The sequence below is a fragment of the Ambystoma mexicanum genome, chromosome 1p (genome assembly GCF_040938575.1).
Source record: "Ambystoma mexicanum isolate Mex_15411 chromosome 1p, UKY_AmexF1_1, whole genome shotgun sequence".
Taxonomy (NCBI): Eukaryota; Metazoa; Chordata; class Amphibia; order Caudata; family Ambystomatidae; genus Ambystoma; species Ambystoma mexicanum.
The window spans coordinates 984,885,988-984,913,829 of record NC_090921.1 but is presented as its reverse complement, the minus strand read 5'-3'; the positions used below and the strand labels follow the sequence as shown (position 1 = coordinate 984,913,829).

At 46.4% G+C, this 27,842-nt stretch overlaps 1 protein-coding gene across 2 annotated transcripts in view; it reads right to left on the bottom strand.

Annotated features, from left to right (window-relative positions):
• Window positions 1-9,794: 9,794 nt before the first annotated feature.
• USB1 (U6 snRNA biogenesis phosphodiesterase 1) overlaps window positions 9,795-27,842 on the bottom strand; it is a 304,701-nt gene continuing 286,653 nt past the window's right edge. The window contains exon 7 of one of the 2 annotated variants that reach the window (XM_069654466.1): window positions 9,795-10,240. In XM_069654466.1, the coding sequence (XP_069510567.1) occupies window positions 10,136-10,240 (105 nt within the window). In that variant the 3' untranslated portion in view covers window positions 9,795-10,135. The remainder of the gene's footprint in view (window positions 10,241-27,842) is intronic. The other variant, XM_069654474.1, reaches the window with a different exon arrangement.

Genomic DNA, 27,842 nt, shown 5'->3' with positions numbered 1-27,842 from the left:
ATTTCTGATGATTGTATCTGCTTAGATTCACATGCTGTGCATATGGTCCGACATCCAGTGGTAACCGCGGAGTATTGCATCTTGTCTTTCGGGGACCAGAGGGGACGTCGGCATAGGCGTGTCTGTAACACTATGCCTATCGTGACGTGTAGTGTACCCAAAATCCCTCACGCGCCGAGGTTCCTCTGATTGTATTTTTTCTGCCATGAGGGAGCCCAAGGCTATTGTGAGTGAGTACATGAATAGAGAAAGTAGAAAGACGTCTATGTTCCTTCCACCACGAGCGGGAGGTAGGGAGGGCGCATGTGAATCTAAGCAGATACAATCATCAGAAATGCTATTACGGTGAGAAATGCATTTTTTCTGATGCTTGTTAATCTGCTTAGAAACACATGCTGTGCATAGACTAGCGAGCAGTACCCGGAGTTGGAGGTGGGTTGTGAGAAGGAACAGTAGAGAAAAGATGTCTTAATACTGCTTGTCCCACCTGAGAGTCAGATCTAGAATGAGTGTCTAGACAATAGTGTTTTGTAAAGGTGTGTACAGAACTCCAGGTTGACGCTTTACAAATGGACTCTAGGGGAACATTTGCAATGAATGCTATGGAAGCCCCAGTGCCCCGAGTAGAGTGTGCTCTAGGCTTGAAGGGCAGTTCTCTCTTAGCAAGAGTGTAACACAGTGTGATGCATTTGACAATCCACCTTGAGATAGCTGATTTAGAGACAGGATCCCCTTCTCTGACCAGCTGCCACCGAAACGAAAAATTGGTTTGTTTTCCTCAGTGGTTTGTTCTTTCCAGGTACAACTTGACTGCCCTGCGCGCATCTAGTGTGCAGGCTTGTTTCGGCCATGCTTGTGGGATTCTGGAAGAAAGCGGGTAGTTTGATCGATTGGTTCACATGGAACTTCGAGATGAATTTATGCGCAAATCTGGGATGAGTGCACAGAACTACCTTATCCCTGTGGACTCTAACAAAAGGGTCTAGGACAGAAAGGGCCTGTAGCTCGCTAACCCTTCTAATAGAAGTTATAGCCACTAGAAAGGCTGTCTTGTAAGTAAGGTCTTTTAGACTTGCTTTATGCATTGGCTCTAAGGGAGATCCCATGAGTCTGGTTAAAACCACACTAGGATCCCATTCAGGAGCTGGGTGAGAAATGGGGGTGATGGATTCTCTTAACCCCTTCCATAAAGGCCTTAATAACCAGTATTTTCCACCATGACACTTTCTGCTGTGACGTGGTGTAGGTTGAGAGAGCAGCAAGATGAACCTTTAGGGAATTGAGGACCAGTCCTGCGTCTAACAAATGGGTTAGGTACAGTACAATGTGTGTGGGTGAGCAATTGATGGGATCGACGCCCTTGGTATTACACCAGATGAAAAAGTGTTTCCATTTACTGGAACAGCAATAGCGGCTGTTAGGTTTCCTAGCTTCCCTGAGTATGTCCATGCATCTCTGAGGGAGCTGTAGGTGTCCAAACTCTATGACCCCCTGTTCTGAGACAACATGTTGTACGGACAGGGTAGTTTTATTGGTGGGAGAGGGACATTTCCATTAGATGAGCGAACCAGGTTTGGGGGTCCCACATGGGGGCTGCCAGAATCATGGTGACTGGTTCCTGGTGCATCTTGTGCACTATCCTGTTGAGTAGGGGAGTAGGGGGAAAAGCATAGACAAATTTCCCTGACCATGTTATCCAGAGTCCGTTCCCCTTGGAGCGGTTCTGGGGGTACCTGGAGTTGTAGTCTTGGCACTGTGCGTTCTCGTGAGTTGCGAACAGGTCGATCTCTGGGAAGCCTCATTATGTGAAGACGTTGGAAACAATGTCTTTGTGCAGGCGCCATTCATATTCTACGGGCAGTGGGAAATCTCTGCTGAGCACGTCTGCCAGAAGATTGAGTTCCCCTGGAACGTGTTGGGACAACAAACATCTTGTGTTAGAGAGCCCGCATCCAAATGTTTTGGGGCAGCTTCTTTAGCCCTGGAGAGTGTGTGCCCCCTTGTTTGTTTAGGGAATACATTTGTCAGAACCAGAACTGTCTTCCCTTGTAGTTGAGTCTGAAAGGCTTTTAGTGCCTGGAACACTGCTAATAGTTCTAGCAGAATTATATGGTTGGATGCTACTTGTGGGGCCACACTCCATGCGCTGTCTGCTGAAGCAGGTGAGCCCCCCACCCCATGAGAGATGCGTCTGTCATGAGAGTGGCTTCCACTGCGAGGGTGGTGAAGGACTTCCCCCTTCAAGAGGTTTTGCTTCGACCACCACTGCAGAGAGAGAACGAGGGCTGGCGAGACAACTAGATCTTCCTATTGTCCGCTGGCCTGACACCACTGGCTGTTGAGCCACGCTTGCATGGGAAGCAGGCGCGGGCGCGGGAGGGGAACCAAGTATATGCATGACGCCATAATACCTAGCAGCCGCATGGCCTTGCGTACCGTCACCTCCCGACTGTCTTTATATTGAGGGATCTGAAAAAACATGTTCTGAACCCTCTCGTTGGAGGGGAAGACGAAGCCGTCCTTCGTCCGGATTAGAGCCCCCAGAAATTGTTTTACTTGACTGGGGACTAGACTTCTTCTCGTTAATAGAGAATCCCAGACTGAACAGATGGTCTACTGTCTTCTGGGTGTTCAAAAAGCATGTGTCGTAAGAGTCCCCTGTTATGAGCCAGTCGTCGAGGGAAGGGTAAACCGGGACGGATAGTCTGCGCAGGTGTGCTGCCACTACTGCTAGGACCTTTGTAAACACCCTTGGCGCTGAGGCAATGCTGAAGGGGAGTACCTTGAATTGGTAGTGCCTGTCCTCTATCATGAACCTTCGATATTTCCTGTGTGCTGGCAACATTGAAATATGAAAGTATGCATCTTTCATGTCCAATGTGGCCATGTGTTCCCCCGGTTTCAAAAGTGGGATCACTTCCTGTAGTGTTACTATACAAAACTTTTGAGGTTTTATAAATTTGTTCACTGGGCGCAGGCCTAGAACAGGGCGCATGGTGCGGTCCTTTTTGGGTAGAAGGAAGTACACTGAATAAATACCCTTGTTTACCTGAAGAATAGGGATGGCTTCTATGGCCTCCTTTCCCAGAAGCGCTTCCACCTCTTGATTCAGGATCTGCAGATGGTCCGGTGAGAGGTGTCATGAACGTGGTGGTCTGAACTATGGTGGTCGGCCAAAATCCACACAGTACCCGTGGGCAACCGTCTTTATAACCCACTGGTTTGAAGTTATCCCCTCCCATGCCACGAGGAATTATGTTAAACGCCCCCCGACTGAGGTGACATGGAAGGGGACCTGGATCCGTTGGTAATTTCTGACCAGAGGCTGCGGCTGCTCTGGGGTTGGGGGCTCTGCCTTTGCTGTGTCGTTGACTCCTAGGTGGGTAGTTGGCGGGGCTTCCGGATGCTTGTCCAGAGTTCCAGTTTCCCGTATTGTAGTTGTTTTGACCTGCATGGGATTGGCCTCGAAAGGACCGACGAGAACCGCCCCCCCCTCCGGGGGAAGGCTTCTGAGTTATTTGTTGTAAGGATTTAAGAGTCTCATGCTCTTTTTTGGCCGTCTCTAGAGCATCGTCTACTACTTTACCAAAGAGATTGGTCTCTTCTATGGGTTTGTTAATAAGAGCGCCCTGTGTTTCAGGCTTGAACCCAGAGTTGTCGGAGCCAAGTGTGCCGCTTTAGTAGTTTGCCCTGGGCCAGGGACCTGCCTGCTGTCTCAGCAGTGTCCAGAGTGTTTTTAGTGATATTTTGATTTCCCAGCCTGCCTTCGGCCAAGATGGTGAGTAGTCTGGACCTAGCGGGTTCAGGAACCTCCTAGAGACCTTCTTGTACAAGGTTCCATTGTGCGTCTGCATAACTGGCAAGCAGCGTAGTATTATTCGCTATGCATGTGGTGTATGCAGCTGCCGAGGTAACACGTTTACCTAAGGTGAGCAACCTTTTAGATTCCTTATCCGGAGGTGCCTCCCCCGTAGCAAGGGGTACCCCTGCCCGTTTCCGGGTGGTAGTGACTACCAAGGAGTCGTGGGTGGAGTGGCCTTTGACATATTGAGTGAGATGGCCGAAATAGTTTTTCCACTCTTGGATTCACTCCCCAGGTCTGTGCTGGCGTGACCAGGGAGGGGGCCAACCTTCTTTTAACAGAGTTCAGGAGGGGAATGGCTTGGCTTGAGGGGTGGCTTCTCTTTGAGAATGTCCTCCACAAAACCTTGTTTGGGTACCGCCTCCTGGGTGGTGATTTTAAAGTGCTCTGCTGCCTTTCTTAAGATGGCATTGAAAGCCATTTGATCGTCCACAGGCGAGGCCTGACGGGCCGGAGAGGTGGGAAGGGAATCCAGGCATAGGACATCAGTGTCCTGATCTTGTGTAGGGAGCGTCCATGGCTCCGTCTCCACTTGCTGGGTCTCCTCCCAGTTGTCCATGGCATCAGCCTGCTCATCAGGGTAGTCTTGCAGGAAGGAAGGGTCTTCTTCCTCGTCATCGATGTCTTGGTAAGTGTCCATTTGGACCACATCTTCATGGTGGACAGAAGCTGAAGGGTCTTGAGAGTCAAGATTTTCATGGAAATGTGAAGCCGACATCAACAGAGGGTCTCCATGAGATCTCTTAGGGGAAGGATGCTCTGAACGTGAAACAATCCTTTCTAGAGGTCCATGCATCCTTCGAACTTTTACCTGGTCCACTTAGATGAACCAAAAGGGGCAAAAGGTGGAAAAACGTTGCCTTCTTCTCGTTGGCGTCGAAATGTATCTCCAAGGGTGTTGGATAGAGGCTCCCGACAGTCCTCGTAGGTTTCGCGAGTACTGGGGCACCATGGAGTGTCTTTAGACTTTTCTGTGGCACGCTCCATGCGTTTCGACAGTGTCTTAGGCGTCAGCCCAACTGCCGAAGTAATCCTTGCGATACTGTCCTCAATCTCCGCCGAATTGGCGTGAGTTAATGGGTCAGCGGTAGACCTACCGCCTACCGTGGCACTAGAGGGCCTAGCAGTAGATTTTTCACCTGAGGAAAGGCTAGGAGGCCTAGGAGTAGGTTTCTGGCCTACCGGGGCCTTAAGGGCCGCCGGATGATCGCGCTTCGGTATTCAAACCCGATTTAGAGGTAGCGCCCTTAGCTTCGGAGTGCCCAGTCGCAAGACGCTGCTGCGGATGCGGGGAAGGCTGCTGATCTACAAGATCAGATGATTCTGTCGAAATTTTCGGCAGTCCTGTTGGCGCCTTCACCTTTTTCGATGGAACTGTCAAAATCGGTGGTGGGGCTGTGTGCTTAGTGTGTGGTTTCTGTACGCCCTTGTCAGTGGGTGTTTTCCCCAAAGCGAGACTTACGTCAGGCCTAGAGGTGTCGGGGACGGGCGTGGTGGACCTAGAAGCGTCCGCCTCACGGTTGATGACATGCAACACGGATGTCTGGTCATCATCAGTGCCCCGTCACTTTCAGCGGGTGTGGCGGTGGTGGAAGAGGGTTCAGCCTGAGGCATACCGTACGCGGCCCACCGCTTTACACAGCGCTCTTTAAGGGTCTTAGGCCGAAGGAGCTTACAAGCCGCACAACGCTTCTCGTCGTGATCTAGGGGTAGACAAGAATTACACGTTCTGTGCTGGTCTTTCCACGGGTACCTGACCCTACACTTAGGGCAGAACCTAAATGGTGTCCTTTCCATAGTGAAAGGTATAGACAAAGATGACCAGACCTAGAGGCAAAGAGGGGGAAAGAGGAGAGACATAACGAAAGATATGGCCACCCCGATACACTCTCCTTACTGTGTAGGCCGGCCAGAGGGCCCGGCCACTGGGATGGCTCAGCCGCCAGATCTTAGGCGTCGAAATCCACCACCGTAGAAACTTCCCGCAGTCGTCGTCGAAGTTGCTTGAATCGCTGTCAAAGTGACTTGTGGGGAAATAACCGACAAAGTCGTTATAAAGATAAACAATGTCTCTTATGAAGAGCTCCGCTATAGGGTGACCAGTTATCTGGACAGAAAAAAACAATCTGAGGGCCTCGGCACGTGAGGGATTTTGGATACACTACACGTCACAATAGGATAAGTGTTACAGACATGCCTATGCCGATGTCCCCTTTTGGTCCCCGAAAGATGAGATGCAATACTCTGCGGTTACCACTGGATGTCGGACCATATGCACAGCATGTGATTCTAAACAGATTAACAAGCATCAGAAATATCCTTTGTTTGAACTTTAAGTCTGTTGTCTGTGTTTTACTTTGTGATGCCTTCACAATACTCATCGGATTCAGAATGACAGGATTAAGCTTGCTGTATCAAGAGGGATGCCCTAGACAGTGCCCAGATGTTACAATTCAGCACATGCTCCTCGGCTAAACTCTTCCCTTTGTGTGAAAGGAAGCCATACATAGTCATGGCTTCTGCCTGTTCTGGAAGACACAGAGCATAGGGGTGAAGTGAGGAGGGGGGGGGCTTAAAGGGGGTGGTGTTTGGACAGACTAGGTCTGAAAGATGTCCAAGATGCCCGAGTGGAATTCATATCTTGAGTTAAAATCCAGCAAGTAGCCTGGGAATGTCAGAATGTGATAACCTTCAGCATTTGAGTGGCTGGCAAATGTTTGAAGGGTTGAAACTCCTGATTGGAAGCCAAGTTTACACTCAGCTTTCAATACTCCTATTGAACATTGGAGGCTACACGAGTCTCTAAGTACAAGAGGCAAAGCCAAACCAAAGAAGAATGTGAGGAAGCCCTGCTGCTGAATCATGCCAAGATCATCTTGCCAAGACCAGTCTGATGGCAAAGTTCTACCAGTGTCTGGAGAGACTGTATTTCTCAAGAGACCAGAGAAAACAGTCCTATCAGTGCTATGTTACATGTATCCTTGTGGGTACAGCAGAAAGCCTCAAACATTTCCTTTTCACAGAAGGAGACTTGCTGCTCTTCACTGCATGGATCAGACACAAAGAGACGTAAGCACTGGAAAACCCTGAACACTGCTAACTGATAGAGCACAAGGTCTTAGCCTTCAGCACTGTTACAGGAACTGTGCACTATCATTTGAGCTCCAAAGAGTACATTTCATACTTGCACTGCGACCACTAAGCACCAACTGCATCTTCCAGTGCATCATAAACGTGAACCAAACCAATTGAACAGCAAATCTGCATTGTTTTTTTGCATCAACAGTTAATCTTTCCCATCACTCATCTTTTCCAGTGGGCCTCCTACTGTCCTGCTTACCTTATACACCTACCAGAAAAACTACTGCAGATATGCATCCAGCACTGTCACTGGTGAGCTATGACTTTCCCAACTTCCAAAGTTAATGCAGACAGTATGTGAGTACTGTGGGATACTGCCCATTGTGAATACCGACCCACATGATGGAGAACTAGTCTTAATATTAGGGCGAAACCGCAGTATCGTATCGGGAAGATAGCCCATGCTCAGCCAATCGAAAGCAGGTCCCTCCATCCCATTAATGTCAATGATACTGACCACCAATTAAGCAGACACTAATTTGAGCACTGAATTTGTTATTCAGAGAATTCAAAGGCCTTTGTACATTTGCAGTGACCTGTATGCTAGGGTTACAAAATCAGAAACACACTGTCATTACATTTACTTACCTGCTACCTGGACAAAATCTCCTTAACTTCACATAAGGTATTTTACTCCATTTTTGTGTGGACATTATGTTATTGAGTGTTTAACACGTGGTACCCTCTATCTTAACCACCCTTCCTAAGAGTTGTCCTTCAATGTTCAGCCATGTCTATCCTAGATGAGCTAGAGAAAGTCTACAGGAAACCCTGTTGCCTAGATGTAGGTCAAACTGAGCCCGGGGAAGAGAGAAACCATCCTAACAGATAGCACTGTTGGGCCTTGTCAATGGCATTTATGTGTTAAAGTCGAGGATCACTGTTGAATTTGAGAGGGATATACATCCTAATCTATCAAAATAGTTATCTTTGGCAGCATGTATTTCAAACTGCATAGCTTTAAAATTTTCTTTGAGCCTGTTAGGATACTAAGATTGCACATTTCAACTTTCAGGAAATAATTGCTTTATTGCAGCAGTTTTCTTCCCACAAAAACAGAAAGCTGTCTGTTCGGAAAACAGTTTGAGATTTCATAGCTGCAGATGTATCCCCCTTCAAATTACACGCCATTAAACAGTGGGATCAAACATTAAATGTTCCTATCTTTACTTTACTTTGTTTTATTTATAACGGGCAACCAAAAGGCGCAAAGGTTTACGGCGCACAGAAAAACAAAAACACAGTACAAACCAAAAATGTATCTTAAAAAATAAATAATACATCAAACAATAAACAGCAGAGATTGTCAGGAAGTCAATCAAGTATAATTCTAATACTTGTGGTAAGAGCCGACTTTGCTAATGAATTACAACAATTGAGAAAGGCAGGTAGATTGCTACGGCCACATCCGATGACAATGCAATCAGGGTCGTATTTAGGAGACCATTCCTTGATTTGAACCCTCCATAGAAATCTCAGCTCTTGAGTTCTGATACAGCTCCCACTAGTTTTACACTGTAACCACACTACCACTATTTCGAAGGGCCTCTCCCAGCTCGGCACCCATTGCATTGCTAACACTAACAATAACCATATTCTTTTTATCCGCAACCAACCCCTTTAGGTATGGGTCCTCAATCTCAGCCATATAGGCCTTTCTCAAATGAATGTCATTACTCTATGAGCCGACAGAATTATTCTCAGGACATCTAGGTACTAATGGCTGGGAGCAATTAGTCTTCACCTTACAAGACGTGGGAAAAAAAAAAAACAAAGTGTTTGTACTTCCGTCCACATGATGTGAGATAGTTTGAGTTTCGGCTGAATCAACAGTTACAAAGAGTTACTGGATGGTTCCCAATCAGTTTGGCAGTTTCCCTATGTCTTGTTGACAGTCATTGGGGAAAAGGATCAGTTTGGCACTTTGTCCATCCTAACTACCTGCGATATAAGACTCAACCCAGGCTTGGAAATCCATAGCCGTCAAACACTTATCAAGGTCTCTAATAATCCTCTCTTTTACAGACTGCCAACTAATGGCCAGGTTCCGACCATTCCTAACGTGATCCATATTAGACAGGGCGTCAAGGACGACTGTGTCTATGCTATTATAAAGGGGCATTCCATAGCTTTGCTCACTATTGAAACCATCCATTTTACATGTTTGCACTTCAGAGCTAACTACCTCCTGTTGAATCTGATCAACTTGTAGAGGGGATTTAGGAGGTAACTCAGATTTCAGGACTATGTTCTTACCTTGCAATACATCAATGTCAGGAGTCCAGCCTATGATATTGTCTTGCAATGCATCTGTGGAATTAATTTCAGGACCCACCCCAATCACAGGAATATTTGTTAAGACCTGATTGGTGGCAGAACAATCTAACAGATAACATATTTCATGATTCCTTCGTTCACTTTTTTCCTTTTGCAGGCGCTGTCTGCTCTGAGTACTTCTGGCCAGAATTTCTAAGAGACGGCGATCACCTGGAGTCAGGGGGTGGCCTGCTCGCCCCTGTGAGGACTGGGGAGATCCTAATGCAGCATTACATGCCTGTGCTCTAGTGCCAGGGATTATACAACTGTAAATCAGCCAAAAACAGATAAACACTTCCATCCAGAAAATACGTACAGTCCGTCGCCTGGCCACACTTCCCGACACCACACCCCCCGGTAATACCTTCTGGGAAGCTATTCCTTCTCACACATATCTGGCCATCACATGAGAAGGAAATTCCTACCATGTTTGACAAAAGTTCAAAAACCGGAAATGAAAAGTAAATCAATGATCTTGAAAATAAATCTGCTTTTTAATTATGTTACAAACTATTTACAGTCTTTCCAGGTTGTACTTGCAAAGTCCCATCGAAAAAGCAAAATCTTTTGAACCCGACCCAGTAAAGGGCCCAATGAGTCAGTTCCAACGTGAAAATCAACCCATGCATTGTCAATCACTGCGCTGCTTTCACAAAGCATCTGCCAAGAGCAGCACAACTCCAGTCATCAAGGTCGCACATGGCCGCAGCACAAAAGAAAGGATCACAGCCAAGGCCAAACCCAGGAATAATGTTATGTAGTCACTCCTGAAAAAAGACAATGCCTTTGGGAGTAGAAGGGTGTCCAGCTAGGTCTTCAGCGTAGTGGGACAGAGAAGATCTTGTTGCCAGCTTTGCAGTGGACCTCATCAATGTTGAGCCTCAGCAGGAGAGCAGAGTCCTCAAATCCGTCCACTGTCTCCTGGAACAAAGCATGGATGCAAGAGAAGGATTAACTTAAGTGTCTGATTCCACAAGCAGGCCAGAGTACTGCGATTTAATTGACAGACATATGTACTCAGAGGCATTCATGCAGCATTACATTGCCAGGCAGCTTACATTTTCAAAGGTTATTCCCCTTACCTTATGGCTACGAATAGTTACACCGCCTAACATGTTTGGCGATAAGTCTTACTATGTTCCACTGTGTTAGTAACCATTTAGATGCTTTATGCTAAGTCACTACATTGGCACTCAGGACTGTGGTTGAAAGTACATTGTAATTTTTATTTTTTTCCCCACTTATTCCTGCATTTTTATCGCAAATATGTGGATGGTGGGTTGGGGGAAGGTATATAGAAGGGGTAGCAGGGTGAAGGGATTTCCCACCCACTGGATTTTGCATCAAAAAAGGAAGTAAAACAAATTTCAACCATTTTATTTCGCCCAAATAAATTCAGTGTTCCAACAAAGATCCACTATCCCTGTCCATCCTTGCCCTCATTCTACTAGGTAATTTTAGTTATTTTTCTTCACCAAATTGTTACCCACTAAAGCAATTCACAAGTAATATCCAAGGCTCTAACTCTCAGTCTACCAGGATGCCAGGCTTTCACTTTGCGCATAAAGATGGACATCAATCCTATCACGCTCTTGTTCCCTCTAAAGTTCTTCGTTCACATTCACCAATCACACATTCTATTCTTGATTTGGCCCCTCTTGGCCTCCAGGCTTGGAAGTTGCACTATTACTATTCTGAAGTTTGTTTGGGTGGAGGAATTAAAATCATTCCCTAACGAGAAACAGCCTCCACTCTTCAAGGGGCTCACTTGGGCACATCTAGAACCCATCACACATCCACACACTACAATGATTATAATTCTGTATCCTTCTTAAAACTGCCTTTAAATACATAATCACTGCTCCTACAGACACCTTTGAATGTATTATTATGTACTTTGGATTCCCAATCAAAGGTGGCTAGATCAACATGCACACAAAATATCACAAACATCATCCCTAGCCATTTAACGTGTCATGTCTCTGTTTAAATCCCCATTTGTATTATCTGAACCCTCTTCCTCCTACCTCTATTACTCTCTTTTCTTCTTCCTCCACAAACTACGGTCTGGATACCTCTGGATGGGACACAATACATCAACCTCGTCAACTACTTTGTTGCAGTATAACAGCTTTGTAATATAACAGAAAACTCAGAAATGGTGAATCCGATTAGGTAGTGGATTCCTTCGCTTGGTACTGCTCCTTTATATATGAGAATGTGGTTTGCATGGTATTGTTCTATTAGACATCTCAGGTCTTCGTCATGTCTTTTTCTTCCGGTCTCTAGGTTTTATAGAACAAGGGCCTTTGGGAGAACCTGCACGGTCATTAGCATTAAGATCTAGATAGCTTCCCCTCAGATATTAGGGAAATCATCAATCTGTTGAAGTTTAGGAGGATGCTGAATACTCTATTTGACTCTTCTTTTTATTTCTGTAGCATTTGCTTTTTCGCTACCATGCTGCTAAAACCTTGATGACTAGTTTTGAGCACTGAGAAACCTTTTGGTAGTAGTGCCTACCCTTATTGATTTGAAAACACAAATACATTTGTTGACATTAGTTCTCTCACACCCCAACATCCAAAATACAACATTTTGCTGCACTTTACTTAATAATCTAATGGCTGTGGTGATGAATCATGGGGAGTAATCCCTTATCTCCAGCCTAAAATCTCCTCACATGTGGCCAGAGGAAGGCAGCCTCTACCAGTCCTGACCCTGGCAGTGGTATTGTGAGGGATGATCACATGAGAGGAGATGGCGTTTGGGGAGATGCAGTGACCTCGTCAGGAGAGACGTGGTATTGTTCCATTCCAAAGGAAGAAGACCCTATAATTCCCAGATTCCTGATGGCATGCTGTCAACTCAAAAATCACGTATTGTAAGACTCAAAAACCTCTTCTTTAAAAACAACCCAAACAGAACACCATCCATAATTCATGTACACTTAATTGTAATTTAACATCTCCTGTCCATAATGTTTTTGATTCAAATCAAGATTTAAAACAACTGCACTTTAAAAGCTCTAAACATGATGTGGACACCAACTTCGACAAAGCCTCAAGTACTGAGACGAGGAAGGAGTGAATGTGCGTTGAAGTAAATCCCAAACCAAACGTGCGGGCTAGTTGTTATAATGAATATCAGCTGCGCGGGACATTTAAACCTGGGGAATACCTTCCATTGACAGGCGGAGATGAGAGAGCAGAGCAGATGGAGCCGGAAGCAGAACTGGAACAGGCGCCAGCCCACGGTAAAAGACTTTGCTAAAATAGACAGGCTCTAACAAGCAACCACTTGCAGGCCTAAATTACCTGGGAGGCGGGAGACAAAGAAGCACCGTCGGTGCTCTGAGGGGACCGCTGCACCACCGGCAAAAACAGCGAGGTTGCAGGGGCAAAGGCCTCCTGGGAAAGCAGCAGTTCTGCTGGCAGGAGAACGCAAAGCCAGAAAGGGAACCAGGTGAGGGTCTGCCGAGCAGGGGAAACATTCCTAAAGCAAAAGCAACTCTACAACATTTTATCAAGGGTCCGAAGCGCCAGCAAACACTGTTGAGTCTGCCCATAAGAGTGGGGGGTCCCAGGGCGTACCCACACAGAAACGGACAATCAAAGATCTGTTTTGAATACCGACCAAGCTAATTGGAAAAAGCAAGATTTACACAAGTCCTCATAAAAGAGAAGTCAATATGGGGAAAGTTGGAGTAAATATCGCCAGCAAATGAACAGTAATGAGGAAGTTGAAAGGCAATATATGTCCAAGTCTCCATATATGAAATATTAATTTGGGTAAAATTGGAACAAACATTGCCACAAGAAAATGACTAACAGTGAAGAAGTTAACAGACAGAACTTGTACAAGTCACCATATATGAGATGTCACTATGGGAAAGTTGGAACAAGTAGCATCTAAAATCAAAGCAGTATAAACAGTGAAGGAGTGCATCTGGGTTATACTTAAAGAGAACATTGTGGGCAGTCCTGGTAGGAGAGGCACATCAGGCATTGGGCCTTTAGGAGAAAGATACCTGGCAGGGGTGTATACCAGGGAATCTGCAAAATCCAGAGGGAGATTCCTGGCAGGGGAGTATACCAGAGATCTATATCATAGGAAGCTACGGTGGAAAAAAAGACACTTTTGATATTCTTTCAAAAGACATTGTTGACATCCTGAAGAAAGTGTTGTGTGAAAGAGCCATTTCCGCCACTCTTAAGAGATCCTTGGTTGAAAGGAATACCTTACTATTCTACCTGGAACAATCCAGGGGAAGGGAAGCACCTCCTGGATTCAATTATTGTTAGTTGAATTTTCACATTTTTGATTTTTACACACTTTTTACTAATTCAAAACAGACATATTTGCCTTACAACTTTGATCAATTGTTTTAGTATTAGGGTCAGATACGTTTTGGACACAAGGACAGTTTTCCTAGTTTTGGTGACAAGACTAAGACTGATCTTTAGTTTTAGTTTTCTAGCAAGGGAAACACTCTATAGTATAGGGACAGAAAGGCTTTTATCCAACCTCTTTTCTTCAATAAATATGTCTGTTGTTAAAAATATTGCAAATAGACAAGAGGGGGCTTGGAATGCTTAACAATAGTTAGAACTGGACTCTGCCCAAGCAATATTTTGTAGCACGAGAGGAGACGGGGTGGGGTGGAGCAGGCCACCCACAAGAATAATAGTCTGTGTGACGGACATGTATAATGCTCCTCAGTGATAAAATGTTCTGAATAGTTTCAAGGATGAGAAAGGCAGAAGCAACTAGTTACCACATGTCATATCTCTAGGAGAACAGTGTGCATTTATGAAACGATTATAACTTTAGGACTACTCAGCAGTTGGGAGATAAAGGGAGGACAGAGAAAGTGCTATCTACTCCTGCCTCTTTATACCACTACCCCTAGGCTGCGCTGATGTCCCATCTCCCTTTCCATGGGCCATTGAAAAACGCATTAAAAAGTCAACAAAAAAGATGGCCACGTTCTCCTTTTCTATGGTGGCCATAGAAAAAAGTAAACAAAAAAAATTGCTGCCAGGAAACGGAGAGAAGGGCTACCTGTAGTCCCTTCACCCTCTCCATGGCGCGGACATGACCAGCCCGACAAAAGCTTTGTTGGGCTGGTAACGACCTGGCGAGGGACAATGAGCATGCTTGTTACAAGCTCATTGACCCTCGCCGGGTACTAATTAGACAAATGTCATGATCGTGTTAGCCAGGTGAATACTGTAGCTTTTGGTTTTTAAATAAAAAATACAAAAATAAGCACAGAATCTTCCAAAGATGATACCAACATTAGGCTTTCTTCCTTGGGCAGCACTATTACTCAGATTACTCTTGCCTGGCATGTGAACACAGCCTACTAGTTAAGGTATGGGTGTTAAATGGAATAACATTTTTTTTCTGCTTTAGTGTCCTCTTTCAGCTTGCTGTTTAAAAATAAATAAATAAAGGAACAAATGATCTTGCAAAGATGATACTTTTTATAAGGTAAACAAAACTATTATTGCTGTGGAAGGGACCCTTGTGGTCTTGAAAGCTAGCAGACAAAAAAGTGTTACCTTTATAAAAGGTAACATCTAACAGGTCGGCAAAACCATGTGCTTTTAAAAAAAACAAAACACTGCATTATCACCTGCAGCATTCTTTCTCTCACTACCCATACTCTCCTTTCTATGCATGCATATCAATTGCTCTACGCCAGCTCTCTCTTTCTGCACCACTATCTTCCCATGCGCATCCGTCTCATACCACCCTCTCTCCCTGGGCCTACACTTTTCTCTCTTTAAGCCACTCTCCTTTTATGACACACTCTTCCCTATCCACCTCTCTCCAACGTGTCTGCATCCATCCCCCTACTCATTGCTCTCACAAACACAATGAAGTGCACCACCCATTCCCAATCCACATCTGTCCCAATGCAGAATCTTCCCTTCCTCTAAACACCAGCCATCTTTTGCACACATCGGTCTCACATGCACAATACTCCAATCTGCCCCAGTGCACCTCTCTCTCATGGCCCCAATGACTACCAGCATCTCTTTACCCTCACTGACCCATTATTAACTAAATCACCCCCCCCCTTATTCCCCTCTCTCAAACTCCCCCCTCCAATCCACTCACATTGCGCAATGCACCACTTTTCCACAGGCACCCCTCTCAACTTCTGTGTCCCATGCACCTCTTTAACCTCGGCCCCTGTCGCTCAAGCCCACTAAACCACTCTCCTCATCCACCTTTCTATATTCCTATCCCTCCCACTGCAAATGTTTATCTCTCTCAGGCAACTTGATCTCTCCCTGCAATCATCTCGCATGCACATAGTACCACTACACAGACATCTCTGCTGTTACAAGACAGCAGCTGCAGGAACCTTGTTTGCTTTGCCCTCTGCTGAGCTTTCATTCTGAACTCAGCGCCACTGTTCATAACTCAGCTCTGCTTTGCACCGTGTGCTTGGCCCAGGCTGAGGCGAGGGGCATTGGGCCGGGCCAAGCTGCCTGAAGAATGGGCACAAATACAGATGCTTTGTATAAAAAAAAAATCCAATCAGTCCAGCATGAAATGTTTCCAGTAGACTGACTCAATCACTTTAAAACATATGCAGTTCAGCTATATTACCTTCCAGTCTGGTGCGAGCCTGCACAGGATGCTGAAAGTGCATTTTTGCAGTCCACCATACGGGTAAGAGATGCCTATGGAAATGTATGAGGGAGCAGTATCCTTGACACTGCCTTTGCGACCAGGGGCCACCCTGCTACCTCTGGCAAACTCCAATTGCCATCCATGCTTTTATTTTCACCTGCTTTGCAAACCGCTTACTGGAGAAGAAGCTGCCTGAAGGCTGCTTATGGCCACTAGCCCAGCACGAATCAGGGAACATTTGGGTGGGCACTACTTTCAATTGAATCCGGTATTTTCGTATGTGTTGATAAAGTAATCGGAGCCCACGCTAGGGCATCGGCATATGGTTGCATACATTCACTGAAGAAATGGAACTAGAGAAGATCTAGTCCAAGGTGTGCTCACGCCGTGCTCTTATGAGAAGCTGCTACTGATTTTCCCCTTTATTTGATTCTTGTGTTTCAAATATCAAGACAAGAGTTTATAGAAAATGTTCCGTTTTTTTATTGCACGAAAAGGCAAAAGTGTATCCAGAGATCAAGTGTCACTATTATTTTATACCAATGCATTTTGGATTAAATCCGTCTTCAGGGCTAGGACACTAAATTGAGTAACAGTCAATGGTACCAGTATCTCAGAATCACAGAATATACAACAATCAAACAATAAAAAGGAACACATGTGTTTTACTTACCAGGTTTGGATCGAACAAAAAGAAAGAGAACACAATAGGAAAAAAGTTAAGTGCATGCGCTTTGGAAATCAATCATGATACGAGTGCTTAATTCAAGGGCATTTCCCCGATGATTGACGCATGGTAATTACCTGACTGGAAGGCCGTGCGGTTTAACGGAAATTAATAAGGCACAGCCTTACGTTGAAATAAATACGTGAACACAGTTTTAGGTTCCTGGCATTGTGGAGAGTGATGTGTCAATGTGAAAGCTTTAAAGTCGGGATGTTACCTGTGATCGGTGTATTCAGGGTTATTCACCTGAAAGTGAACCATAGGTTTTACAACGCTTACATGGAAAAAGATAATGTTGGTGGGGAAATTCGGAAGGTCTGAGGCATTAGTCCTACCTGGATTGGATACGTGGACGTGCTCCGGCTGGACGGTATCCAGCGTGCATGTCTGTCCAAAAATTATCTATGGTGTTCTGTGGTTGCTGTTGCTAGGCGATGAGACGCCCTCTGCCAGAAGACGCAGTGACGTCCCATGCACCTTGCGTCCCTCCGGCACCATCTCCAGGGGCAACGGGAAGGCGACCTTGTGTTGCTATGCAAGAACGGATGCGTTCTCATTGGGCCTCATTATGAGTTTGGCGGTAGCCGTGCCCTTTTTAAGGGCACAGCTACCGGCAAACTAGTTACCAGCCCGGCACCCGCAAATGGACCATTACCGGCAGGCCCATTACGAGATGAATGAATGGGCCGGTAATTGCCCATTCACTGGTGCCGGTATGCCTGGCCTCCCGATTCCCATTCTGCCTCATAGGCATATAACATGCCTGTAATAACAATAACAGTGCCGGTGCAATCACGAGTTCTGCTCACGGGTGCCGGTTTGCACGCCTGGTCAGACCACGCGTGCAGTCCGGCACCGGCAAGCAGAACTCATAATGTGTCGGAGAGGTAACAACGGCGCCGGTAGCACTATCAGCGCCATTGTTGCCTTTCCGCCACATTCGTAATGAGGCCCGTTGTGTGTTATGTAATGGGTTGGTGTAAATGACATGCATTACTCACCGTAATAGCATTTCTGATCATTGTATCTGCTTAGATTCACATGCTGTGCATATGGTCCGACATCCAGTGGTAACCGCGGAGTATTGCATCTAGTCTTTCGGGGACCAAAAGGGGACGTCGGCATAGGCGTGTCTGTAACACTATCCCTATCGTGACATGTAGTGTACCCAAAATCCCTCACGCGTCGAGGTCCCTCCGATTGTATGTTTTCTGCCATGAGGGAGCGCAAGGCCAATGTGAGTGAGTACATGAAGAGAGAAAGTAGAAAGACGTCTATTTTCCATCCACCCCGAGCGGGGAGGTAGGGAGGGCGCATGTGAATCTAAGCAGATACAATCATCAGAAATGCTATTACGGTGAGTAATGCACGTCTTCTGATGCTGGTTAATCTGCTTAGAATCACATGCTGTGCATAGACTAGTGAGCAGTACCCGGAGTTGGAGGCGGGTTGTGAAAAGGAACAGTAGAGAAAAGATGTCTTACTACTGCTTGTCCCACCTGAGAATCAGACCTAGAATGACTGTCTAGGCAATATTATTTTGTAAAGGTGTGTATAGAACTCCAGGTTGCCGCTTTGCAAATGGACTCTAGGGGAACATTTGCAATGAATGCTATGGAAGCCGCAGTGCCCCGAGTAGAGTGTGCTCTAGGCTTGAAGGGCAGTTCTCTCTTAACAAGAGAGAAACATATTGTGATGCATCTGACAATCCACCTTGAGATAGCTGATTTAGAGACAGAATCTCCTTCTCTACCAGCTGCCACTGAAACAAAAAATTGGTTTGTTTTCCTCAGTGGTTTCATTCTTTCTAGGTATAACATGATTGCCCTGCTCACATCTAGTGTGTGTAGGCATCTTTCGGCCATGCTAGTGGGATTCTGGAAAAAGGTAGGTAGTTCGATCGATTGGTTCACATGGAACTTCGAGATGAATTTAGGTGAAAATCTGAGGTGAGTGCGCAGAACTACCTTATCCCTGTGGACTGTAACAAAAGGGTCTAGAACAGAAAGGGCCTGTAGTTCGCTAACCCTTCTAATAGAAGTGATAGCCATTAGTTAGGTCTTTTAGACTTGCTTTATGCATTGGCTGAAAGGGAGATCCCCATGAGTCTGGTTAAAACCACATTTAGATCCCATCCAGGAGCTGGGTGAGAAATGGGAGGATAAATCCTCTTAACCCCTTGCATAAGATCTTTAATCACCAGTATGTTCCACCATGACAAATTATTTTGTGACGTGGTGTAGGCTGAAAGAGCAGCAAGATTAACTTTTAGGGAATTGAAGACCAACCCTGTGTCCAACAAATGGGTTAGGTACAGCACAATGTGTGTGGGTGAGCAATCAATGGGATTGACGCCCTAGGTATTACACCAGTTAACAAACCGTTTCCATTTGCTGGAATCGCAATAGCAGGTGTTAGGTTTTGTAGCCTCCCTGAGAATGTCCTTGCATCTCTGGGGAGCTGAAGGAGGAGTCCTAACTCTATGACCTCAAGAGCCATGCCGCTAAGTTCAGAGTTTGTGGTCATGGGTGTAGGGTCTCCCCCCCCTGTCCTGAGACAACATGTACAGGCAGGGTAGTTTTACTGGTGGGGAGAGGGACATTTCCATTAGATGAGCGAACTAGGGTTGGCGGGCCCACATGGGGGCTACCAATATCATGGTGACTGGTTCCTGGTGCATCTTGTGCACTATCTTGTTGAGTAGGGGAGCCGGGGGGGGGGGGGGAAGTGTAAATACATTTCCCTGATGTTATTCAGAGACCGTTCCCCTTGGAGCGGTTCTGGGGGTACCTGGAGGTGTAGTCTTGGCATTGGGCGTTCTGAGTTGCGAACAAGTCAATCTCTGGGAAGCCCCATTCTGCAAAGACATTGGACATGATGTCTCTGTGTAGACACCATTCGTATTCTATGGGCAATGGGAAATCTCTGCTGAGCACGTCTGCCAGAAGATTGAGTTCCCCTGGAACGTGTTGGGACAACAGAAACATCTTGTGTTTGAGAGCCCACATCCAAATGTTTTGGGACAGCTTGGATAGCCCTGGAGAGTGTGTGCCCCCTTGTTTGTTCAGTTAATACATGGCTGTGGTGTTGTCTCTCAGAACCAACACTGTCTTCCTTTGTAGTTGCGTTTGAAAGGCTTTCAATGCCTTGAACACCGCTAATATCTCCAGTAGATTTATATGGTTGGATGCTACTTGTGGGGACCACACTCCATGCTCTGTCTGCTGAAGCAGGTGAGCCCCCCACCATGTGAGAGATGAGTCTGTCGTGAGAGTGGCTTCCACTGCAGGGGTGGTGAAGGTTTTCCCCTTCAAGAGGTTTTCCCTCGACCACCACTGCACAGCGAGAACAAGGGCTGGCGAGACAACTACCAGATCTTCCAATTGTCCGCCCGCCTGACACCACTGGCTGTTGAGCCAATCTTGCATGGGAAGCATGCGCAGCCTCGCGGGGTGAACTAAGTAAATGCATGACGCCATCATACCTAACAAGCGCATGGCTTTGCGTACTGTCACCTCCCGATTGGCTACATATTGAGGCATCTGAAAAAGCATGTTCTGAACCCTCTCGTTGGAGGGGAAGGCGAGGCCGTCCTTCGTCCGGATTAGAGCCCCCAGAAATTGTTTTACTTGACTGGGGACTAGACTGGATGTTTTCTCGTTGATGGAGAATCCCAGACTGAACAGAAGGTCTACGGTCTTCTGGGTGTTTTAAAAGCTTGTGTCGCAAGAGTCCCCTGTTATGAGCCAGTCGTCGGGGTAAGGGTAAAACGGGATGGACAGTCTGTGCAGGCTGCGCATGTGTGCTGCCGCCAGGACCTTTGTAAACACCCTTGGCGCCGAGGCATGCCGAAGGGGAGCACTTTGAATTGGTAGTGCCTGTCCTCTATCCTGAAACTTAGATATTTCCTGTGCGCTGGCAACATTGAATTATGAAAGTATGCATCTTTCATGTCCAATGTTGCCATGTGGTCCCCTTGTTTCAACAGTGGGATCACCTCCTCTAGCGGTACCATACGAAACTTTTGAGGTTTTATACATTTGTTCGCTGGGCGCAGGTGTAGAACAGGGTGCATGGTGAGGTCTTTTTTGGGTACAAGGAAGTACACTGACTAAATACCCTTGTTAACTGAAGAATAGGGACGGCTTCTATGTCGTCCTTTCCCAGCAGCGCTTCCACCTTTTGATTCAGGATCTGCAGATAGTCCGGTGAGAGGCACTGTGAGCGTGGTGGTCTGAACTGTTGTAGTCGCGAATTCCATGCAGTACCCGCGGGCGACCGTCTTTATAACCCACTGGTTTGAAGTTATCCCCTCCCATGAGGAAAGATGTTAAATGCCCCCCGACCGGGGTGACATGGGAGGGGACCTGGATCTGGTGGTCATTTCTGACCAGAGGCTCCGGCTCCTCTGGGATTGGGAACTCTACCTCTGCTGCGTCGCTGACCCCTTGGTGGGAAGTAGGCGGGGCTTCCTGATGTTTATCCAGAGTTATAGTTTCCCGTGCTGTAGTTGTTCTGACTTGCACAGGACTGTACTGGAAAGGACCGACGAGAACCACCTCCCCTTTGTGGGGAAGGTTTCTGAGTTATCTGTTGCAAGGACTTAAGAAGTCTCATGCTCTTTTTTGGCCGTCTCCAGGGCATCGTCGACCGCTTTCCCAAAGAGATTGGTCTCTTCTATGGGTTTGTTGATAAGAGTGGCCTGTGTTTCAGGCTTAAACCCCGAGTTACGAAGCCAAGCGTGCTGCTTGAGTAAAGTACCTTGGGCCAGAAGCCTGCCTGCTGTCTCAGCAGTCTCCAGAGTGTTCTTTATTATATTCTAGTTTACTTGCCTGCCTTTGGCCACAATGGTGAGAAGCCTGGACCTAACAGGTTCAGGAACCTCCTGGAGACCTTCCTGTACCAGATTCCATTGTGCGTCTGCATAACTCACCAGCATCGTGGTGTTATTCGCTATGCGTGTGGTGTATGCAGCCACCGAGGTAACACGCTTACCTAGGGCGTACAACCTCTAGGATTCTTCATCCGGAGGTGCCTCCCCCGTAGCAAGGGGTACTCCTGCCCGTTTCTGGGTGGTAGTCACTACCAAGGAGTCGGAGTGGCGTGGCCTTTAATATATTGAGGGTCCGAAGGAGCTGGCCGAAATAGCTTTTCCACTCTTGAGTTCAATGCCCGGGTCTGTGCTGGCGTCACCAGGGAGGGGGCCAATCTTCTTTTAACAGAATTAAGGAGGGGAATGGCTTGGCTTGAGGGGGGTTTCTCCTTGAGAATGTCCTCCACAAAGTCTTGTTCGGGTACCGCCTCTTGAGTAGTGATGTGAAAGTGATCTGCTGCCTTCCTTAATATGGCATTGAAGGCCATTTGGTCATCTACGGGTGAGGCCTGGCGAGCCGGGGTGGATGGAGGAGAATCAAGGCATAGAACATCAGTGTCCAGATCTTGCATGGGGAGCGTCCATGGCTCCGTTTCCACTTGCCGGATTTCCTGACAGTTGTCCATGGCATCCGCCTGGTCCTCAGTGTAGTCCTGCAGGAAGAAGGGTCTTCTTCTTCGCTGTAGATGTCCTGATAGGTGTCCATTTGGACCACCACTTCATGGTGGAAAGAGACCGAGGGTTGAGAGTCAGGATCTTCTTGGAGATGCGAAGCTGATCTAAAAAGAGGATCTCCACGAGATCTCTTAGGGGAAGGATGTTCAGAAAAAGAGATTATTTTTTCAAGCTGTCCATGCACCCTTCAAATTTCTCCCTTGTCCACATAGAGGAACCAGAAGTGCCTAAAGGTGGAAAAACGCTGTCTTCTGCCCCTTGGCGTCGAAATTTGTCTCGAAGGGTGTTGGACAGAGGCTCCTGACTGTCCTCGTAGGTTTTGCGCGTATCGGGGAACCATGGTGCATCTTTAGACTTGTCTGCGGCCTGCCCCATGCGTTTTGACGGAGTAGGTACCAGCCCAACTGCCGAAGTATTTCTCGCAATACTGTCTTCAATATCCGCCGAATCGGCGTGAGTTAACGGGTCCGACTGTCTATCAGTAGATTTACCGCCTACCGCGGCGTTAGAGGGCCTAGCGGTAGATTTTTCACCTGGAGGCTTAGTAGTAGGTTTTGGGCCTACCAGGCCTTTAGGGACCGTTGGATGCCCGCGCTTCAACGTGTAAACCCGATTTAGGGGTAGCGCCCTTGTTTTTGGAGTGCCCAGTCGCAAGACGCTGCTGTGGATGCGGGGGAAGGCTGCTCATCTACCCGATAAAGGGAAACCACCAAAATTTTCGATGCCCCTGTTGGCGCTCTCACCTTTTTCAACGTACCCACTGAAATCGGTGGTGGGGTTGTGTGCTTAGTGTGATGTGGTTTTAGCACGCCCCTGTCGCCGGTTGTTGTTCCTGAAGCGGGACTTGCGCCAGGCCTTAAAGGGTCCCTGCAGTCTTCGTTGAAGTTCTTAATCGCTGTTGAAGTGACTTAAGGTTGAATAACCGACAAAGTCGGTATAAAGATAAACAGTGTCTCTTATGTAAGAGCTCCGCTATAGGGCGACCAGTTATCTGGGTGGAAAAAAACTATCTGAGGACCTCGGCGCGTGAGGGATTTTAGGTACACTACACGTCACAATAGGGATAGTGTTACAGACACGCATGTGCTAACGTCCCCTTTCGGTCCACGAAAGACAAGATGCAATACTCTGCGGTTATCACTGGATGTCGGATCATATGCACAGCATGTGATTCTAAGCAGATTAACAAGCATCAGAAAAAGACTTCATGCGTTCTGGCAATAGCATGAACGCAGTAGCTGGATAATCAAAAAGCATAATATAGGTAATACATGGATGCAATGTGTTGCGATTAGTTGAACAATAGTATGTAAAATGGATAGCATATTGGTCCACAGGTGGTGAGCAGACAATGGGTACGCATATTATGAATAATGCAGCTGGATGGTGCAATAGTTGCACAGGTTACAAATAATGCAGTTAGATAGTGCAATTGTTGCACGAGTGGGTTCAGTATATGGAAATTCTGTATGTCTTCTTCAGGTTAATATGCGATGTTCAGCACCTCTACAGTTGGTCACATGAAGATTTGGGTTGGATCCACCGCATCCATTAGGTCTGGAAGTGCGTTCCAACTTCATTTTGGTATTGGGTCTTGTGCGCGTATGCGGTAGTAGTTGGTGCAAAATTTCAGTGGTTGTTATAAGTAACACATATAGTTTATATCTTTGTTGATTCCACCTGCAGCCAGGGAATCGAGGCAGTCTATCCAGTAGGTTTCCCTTTGGTCTAGACATATGGTTAGGTTTTCTTGTGTGTTCCGTTTCGTGACCACATCCACTATTTGGAACCGTATCTGGCTGATATTTTGTTTCTTCTCATTCCAGTGGCGTGCTACTGCCGAATTTGCATTGTTAGTCCTAATGCATGACCTGTGCTTATACCACATTACTTTTCCTTGGCGTTTGGATTGTCCAACGTAGTATATGCCACACCGGCATTTGATATTATAGATGATGTTCAATGTATTGCATGTGGCGAAATTGTGGATCTTGATTTTTTCACCTCTACATGGATGATTGATTGTGTCTCCTTTTGTCACAAAGCCACAATTACTGCAGTGAAGACAAGGGAATGTGCCTTGATGTTTCAGGTGGTCTATTGGTTGGTCTGGTTTGAACTAGGCGATCTGTAAAGTTTGCGTTCCTTTTATAGGCAAATATTGGTAGTTCTGAAAATAAATGTCAGCCCTTGAATCACTGGTTAAAGTTCCTCAATTTTTCTTAATGGTTGATTTTATGTGATTACTCTGAAGAGAGTAGCAGGATACATAAACCAAAGGTGTGCTGGTCTTGTCTTTGGTCCCTGGGGGTTTGAGGCCTGCATATGGTGGATCCTTCAGTCGTTCCATTGCAGCTTTTATCTCATCGGTTTTATAACCCTGTGCCAGGATATGTTCAACCATTCTCTTGATTTCTTTATTGTACTTCGCAGGATCATTCACAACTAAACCACTCTCTCCCCATTCACCTCTCTCAAACTCCCCCCTGCATTCCACTCACATGCGCAATGCACCACTTTTCCACAGGCACCCCTCTCAACTTCTGTATCCCATGCACCTCTTCAACCTTGGTCCCTGGCGCTCAACCCCACTAAACCACTCTCATCCACCTTTCTCTACTATCCCTCCCACTGCACATTTATCTCTCAGGCAACTTGATCTCTCCCTGCACTCACTCGCATGCACATAGTACCACTACACAGAAAACTCTGCTGTTGCAAGACAGCAGGTGCAGGAACATTGCTTGCTTTCTCCTCTGCTGAGCTTTCATTCTGAACTCAGCGCCACTGTTCATAAATCAGCTCTGCTTTGCGCTGTGTGCTTGGTCCAGGCTGAGGGGAGGGGCATTGGACTGGGCCAAGATGCCTGAAAAATGTGCGGAAGCTACCCCTGGCAACCTCCAATTGCCACCCATGCTTTTATTTTCACCTGCTTTGCAAACCGTTTACTAGAGAAGAAGCTGCCTGAAGGCTGCTTATGGCCACTAGCCCAGCACGCTCACACCTGGAGCATTCAGAAGTTTATGGCATTTCATTGATCCTTATAGGAATAGGCCCCTTTGAAAGGAGGACTCTAAAGATGTTCCACTGGTACTCGCTACTAATGTCAGGAAAATAAAAATAAAAGGGAAGCTTCACAACGAGGAGGAAGGATATCCCAGGGGAAACGCGTTTGTCTTGGAAGCAAGATAAAGCAGCGCAACAAAGGTTCAAATCCCGATTCCGCGCTTAGAAACCTCTCGCTCGTATTAAGCGTGTAATAAAAGAATAATTATAATTATAATATGGTGCCACCTCCTCTGACCTACCTGCAGATATAGCTTTTTACCCTTGAATTGATGAATATTAGAATGGCAAAAGGTCTGTGACAATGGGCCTCATTACGACCCAGGCGGTCCGGAAATATCGGTGGCGGTAAACCCGCCGCCACCGTTGTTTCCGGACCACCTGAGTCCGACCCCTGCAGGCGGGAGGTGATGTTCCCGCCAGGTCTGACCTGGCGGGTTTAACACCTCCCGCATGCAGGCAGACAAGGAAACACCGGCAGCATTACGAGATGCTGCCGGTGTTTCCATGATCCCCATTTCCATCGAGTCCCATAGGACTCAATGGGAATGGGGATTTACACCATTCCGCCTCCGTGATTCCCGGAAAACCGGGGTTGTAATGCCCCGGTAATTCCGGGAATCACAGAGGCGGAATGGTAATACGAGTCCGGCGTTAACCAGGTGGTTTTACCGCCTCAGTTAACGCCGGACTCGTAATGAGGCCCAATGATTCTTCGGTCTGGGGCAGCTTTAATGCTTTGGTCCAAAAGCATAGAAACTTCATCAAGAAAGTTTGTTGCATAGAAGCCGCAAATGCAGTCATAGCACAGTCCCTGACTGCAAAGGGACAATTTACTAAAGCATCTTTCTCCAAACCAACCAGGTCTGCCTATGCCCACTGAGTCACCCAGGCCAAATTTAAACATGCCAAAGCTGGTGGCTCTAGCTCCCTGGCCGTTGTAGCCAAGCACTGGAAACTTCTCCTGCCCACCTTGCGAGCAGAACATTTGGGAAAGCTCTAAAAACATTGCTGTTCACCTAACCTCAACAGACGATCTCCACCCCAGGAGCAGGGCAATTCTGCCAGACCCTAACTGTCAATCCTTATGTCACAGCGCCTGGATGCCCTTGGGCTTTGTGCGCTCTATAAATGTAAAAATAAATAAACATCTTGTAGCGGATGAGCCAAATACCCCCACTCCAACTGCCCTGCCTACATTACCTGAAAAATTTGAACCAAAGTATGCGACGTATACTGAACAGTTAAACCAGCAAAGAGAAGAGAGTGGACTCTGTGCAGTACCAATAAGAGTACCTATACCTAAGAGAATATGCGAGGTAAAGTACCCATTGAGGAAACCCTGCCTGCAAACACGACAATATGATGGCCATTTGAACGAGATTCCTGAAGAAGCAGAGAAACTAAAAGGCAAAGATGAATGGTGACCTCATACAAAATTGAATGGACACCCATAAAAGAGAAACAGACCAGAGGATGCAGACGATTTTTAAACCATCAAGAAGTACCAAGGATAAGTGACATCTTGGGATCAAGATGAAGAAACTTATGCCAGACCTGATGAAGATACTTAGTTAGTTTGTACGTGTACAGATGCAATGAAGCTAGCCACAATGCTTTTGAACAGTGAGTACGCGGCAAGTGCCAACATATACATATATATAGATACATATGGACAAGTGAAGGATGGATGTGTCCACTACGCATATAAGCAGTACTGAACAAAGCAAGAAGACCTCATTTCAGTGTCGCAGTTAAGAAAAGCAATTGAATTTAAACAGAATAAAAGTTCAGTTAATGAATTGACTGAGCCAAGAAAGCCAAGGTCTTATCAAACTGGAATTGGCCGACATTGGATACAATTAAAGGGAAAGAACAGAGGCTCCTGTTCAGAGAGGCCAAGCAAAAACAAAAGACGTCAGAGGACTATTGAAAAATAAAATCAAATACATGAAAAGCTTGATTTCATGGTGTCCAATCACGTGGTAAAGGGAAGTTGGACAGAGAAGATGGTCACACCTACGCACAAAGGCCGGCTGGTACCCACACTCCCTAAAAATTCTCAGAACACAGTACAGACACAAGGCCAAACTTCAAACACTAATTGACACTGGACCATTGAGGTGATGATGGATGATATGCTAATTGGTAGGAAGCTGGTGCTAAAACGGGCTCACCTGCACCTGGTTGTTCAGTATGCGTGCTGCTACACATAGGTGGAAACGTACTGACGGGGGTTAGAAGCGAACCAATTGTAGGGGACAACGTAGTTGGGGGTCCTATAGCTTGTGTAGCCAATGGGACATTGTACATTTAGTGACGTTCATAGTGGCCATTTTAAAGGGGGGCCTTAGTTGCCCCCCCTGATGTTAATTATCCTACCACCGTCTTTCGTTACTCCGTACAGATACAGAGTTTATACTTAGAACCTCACTTAGACCCAATCACACCCTCTGTTAGGTTTGTGTAGTTTGCCACATAGGCTGACGTTGGTAATGACGCAGGTCAAAACGTCAATGATGACCAATTAG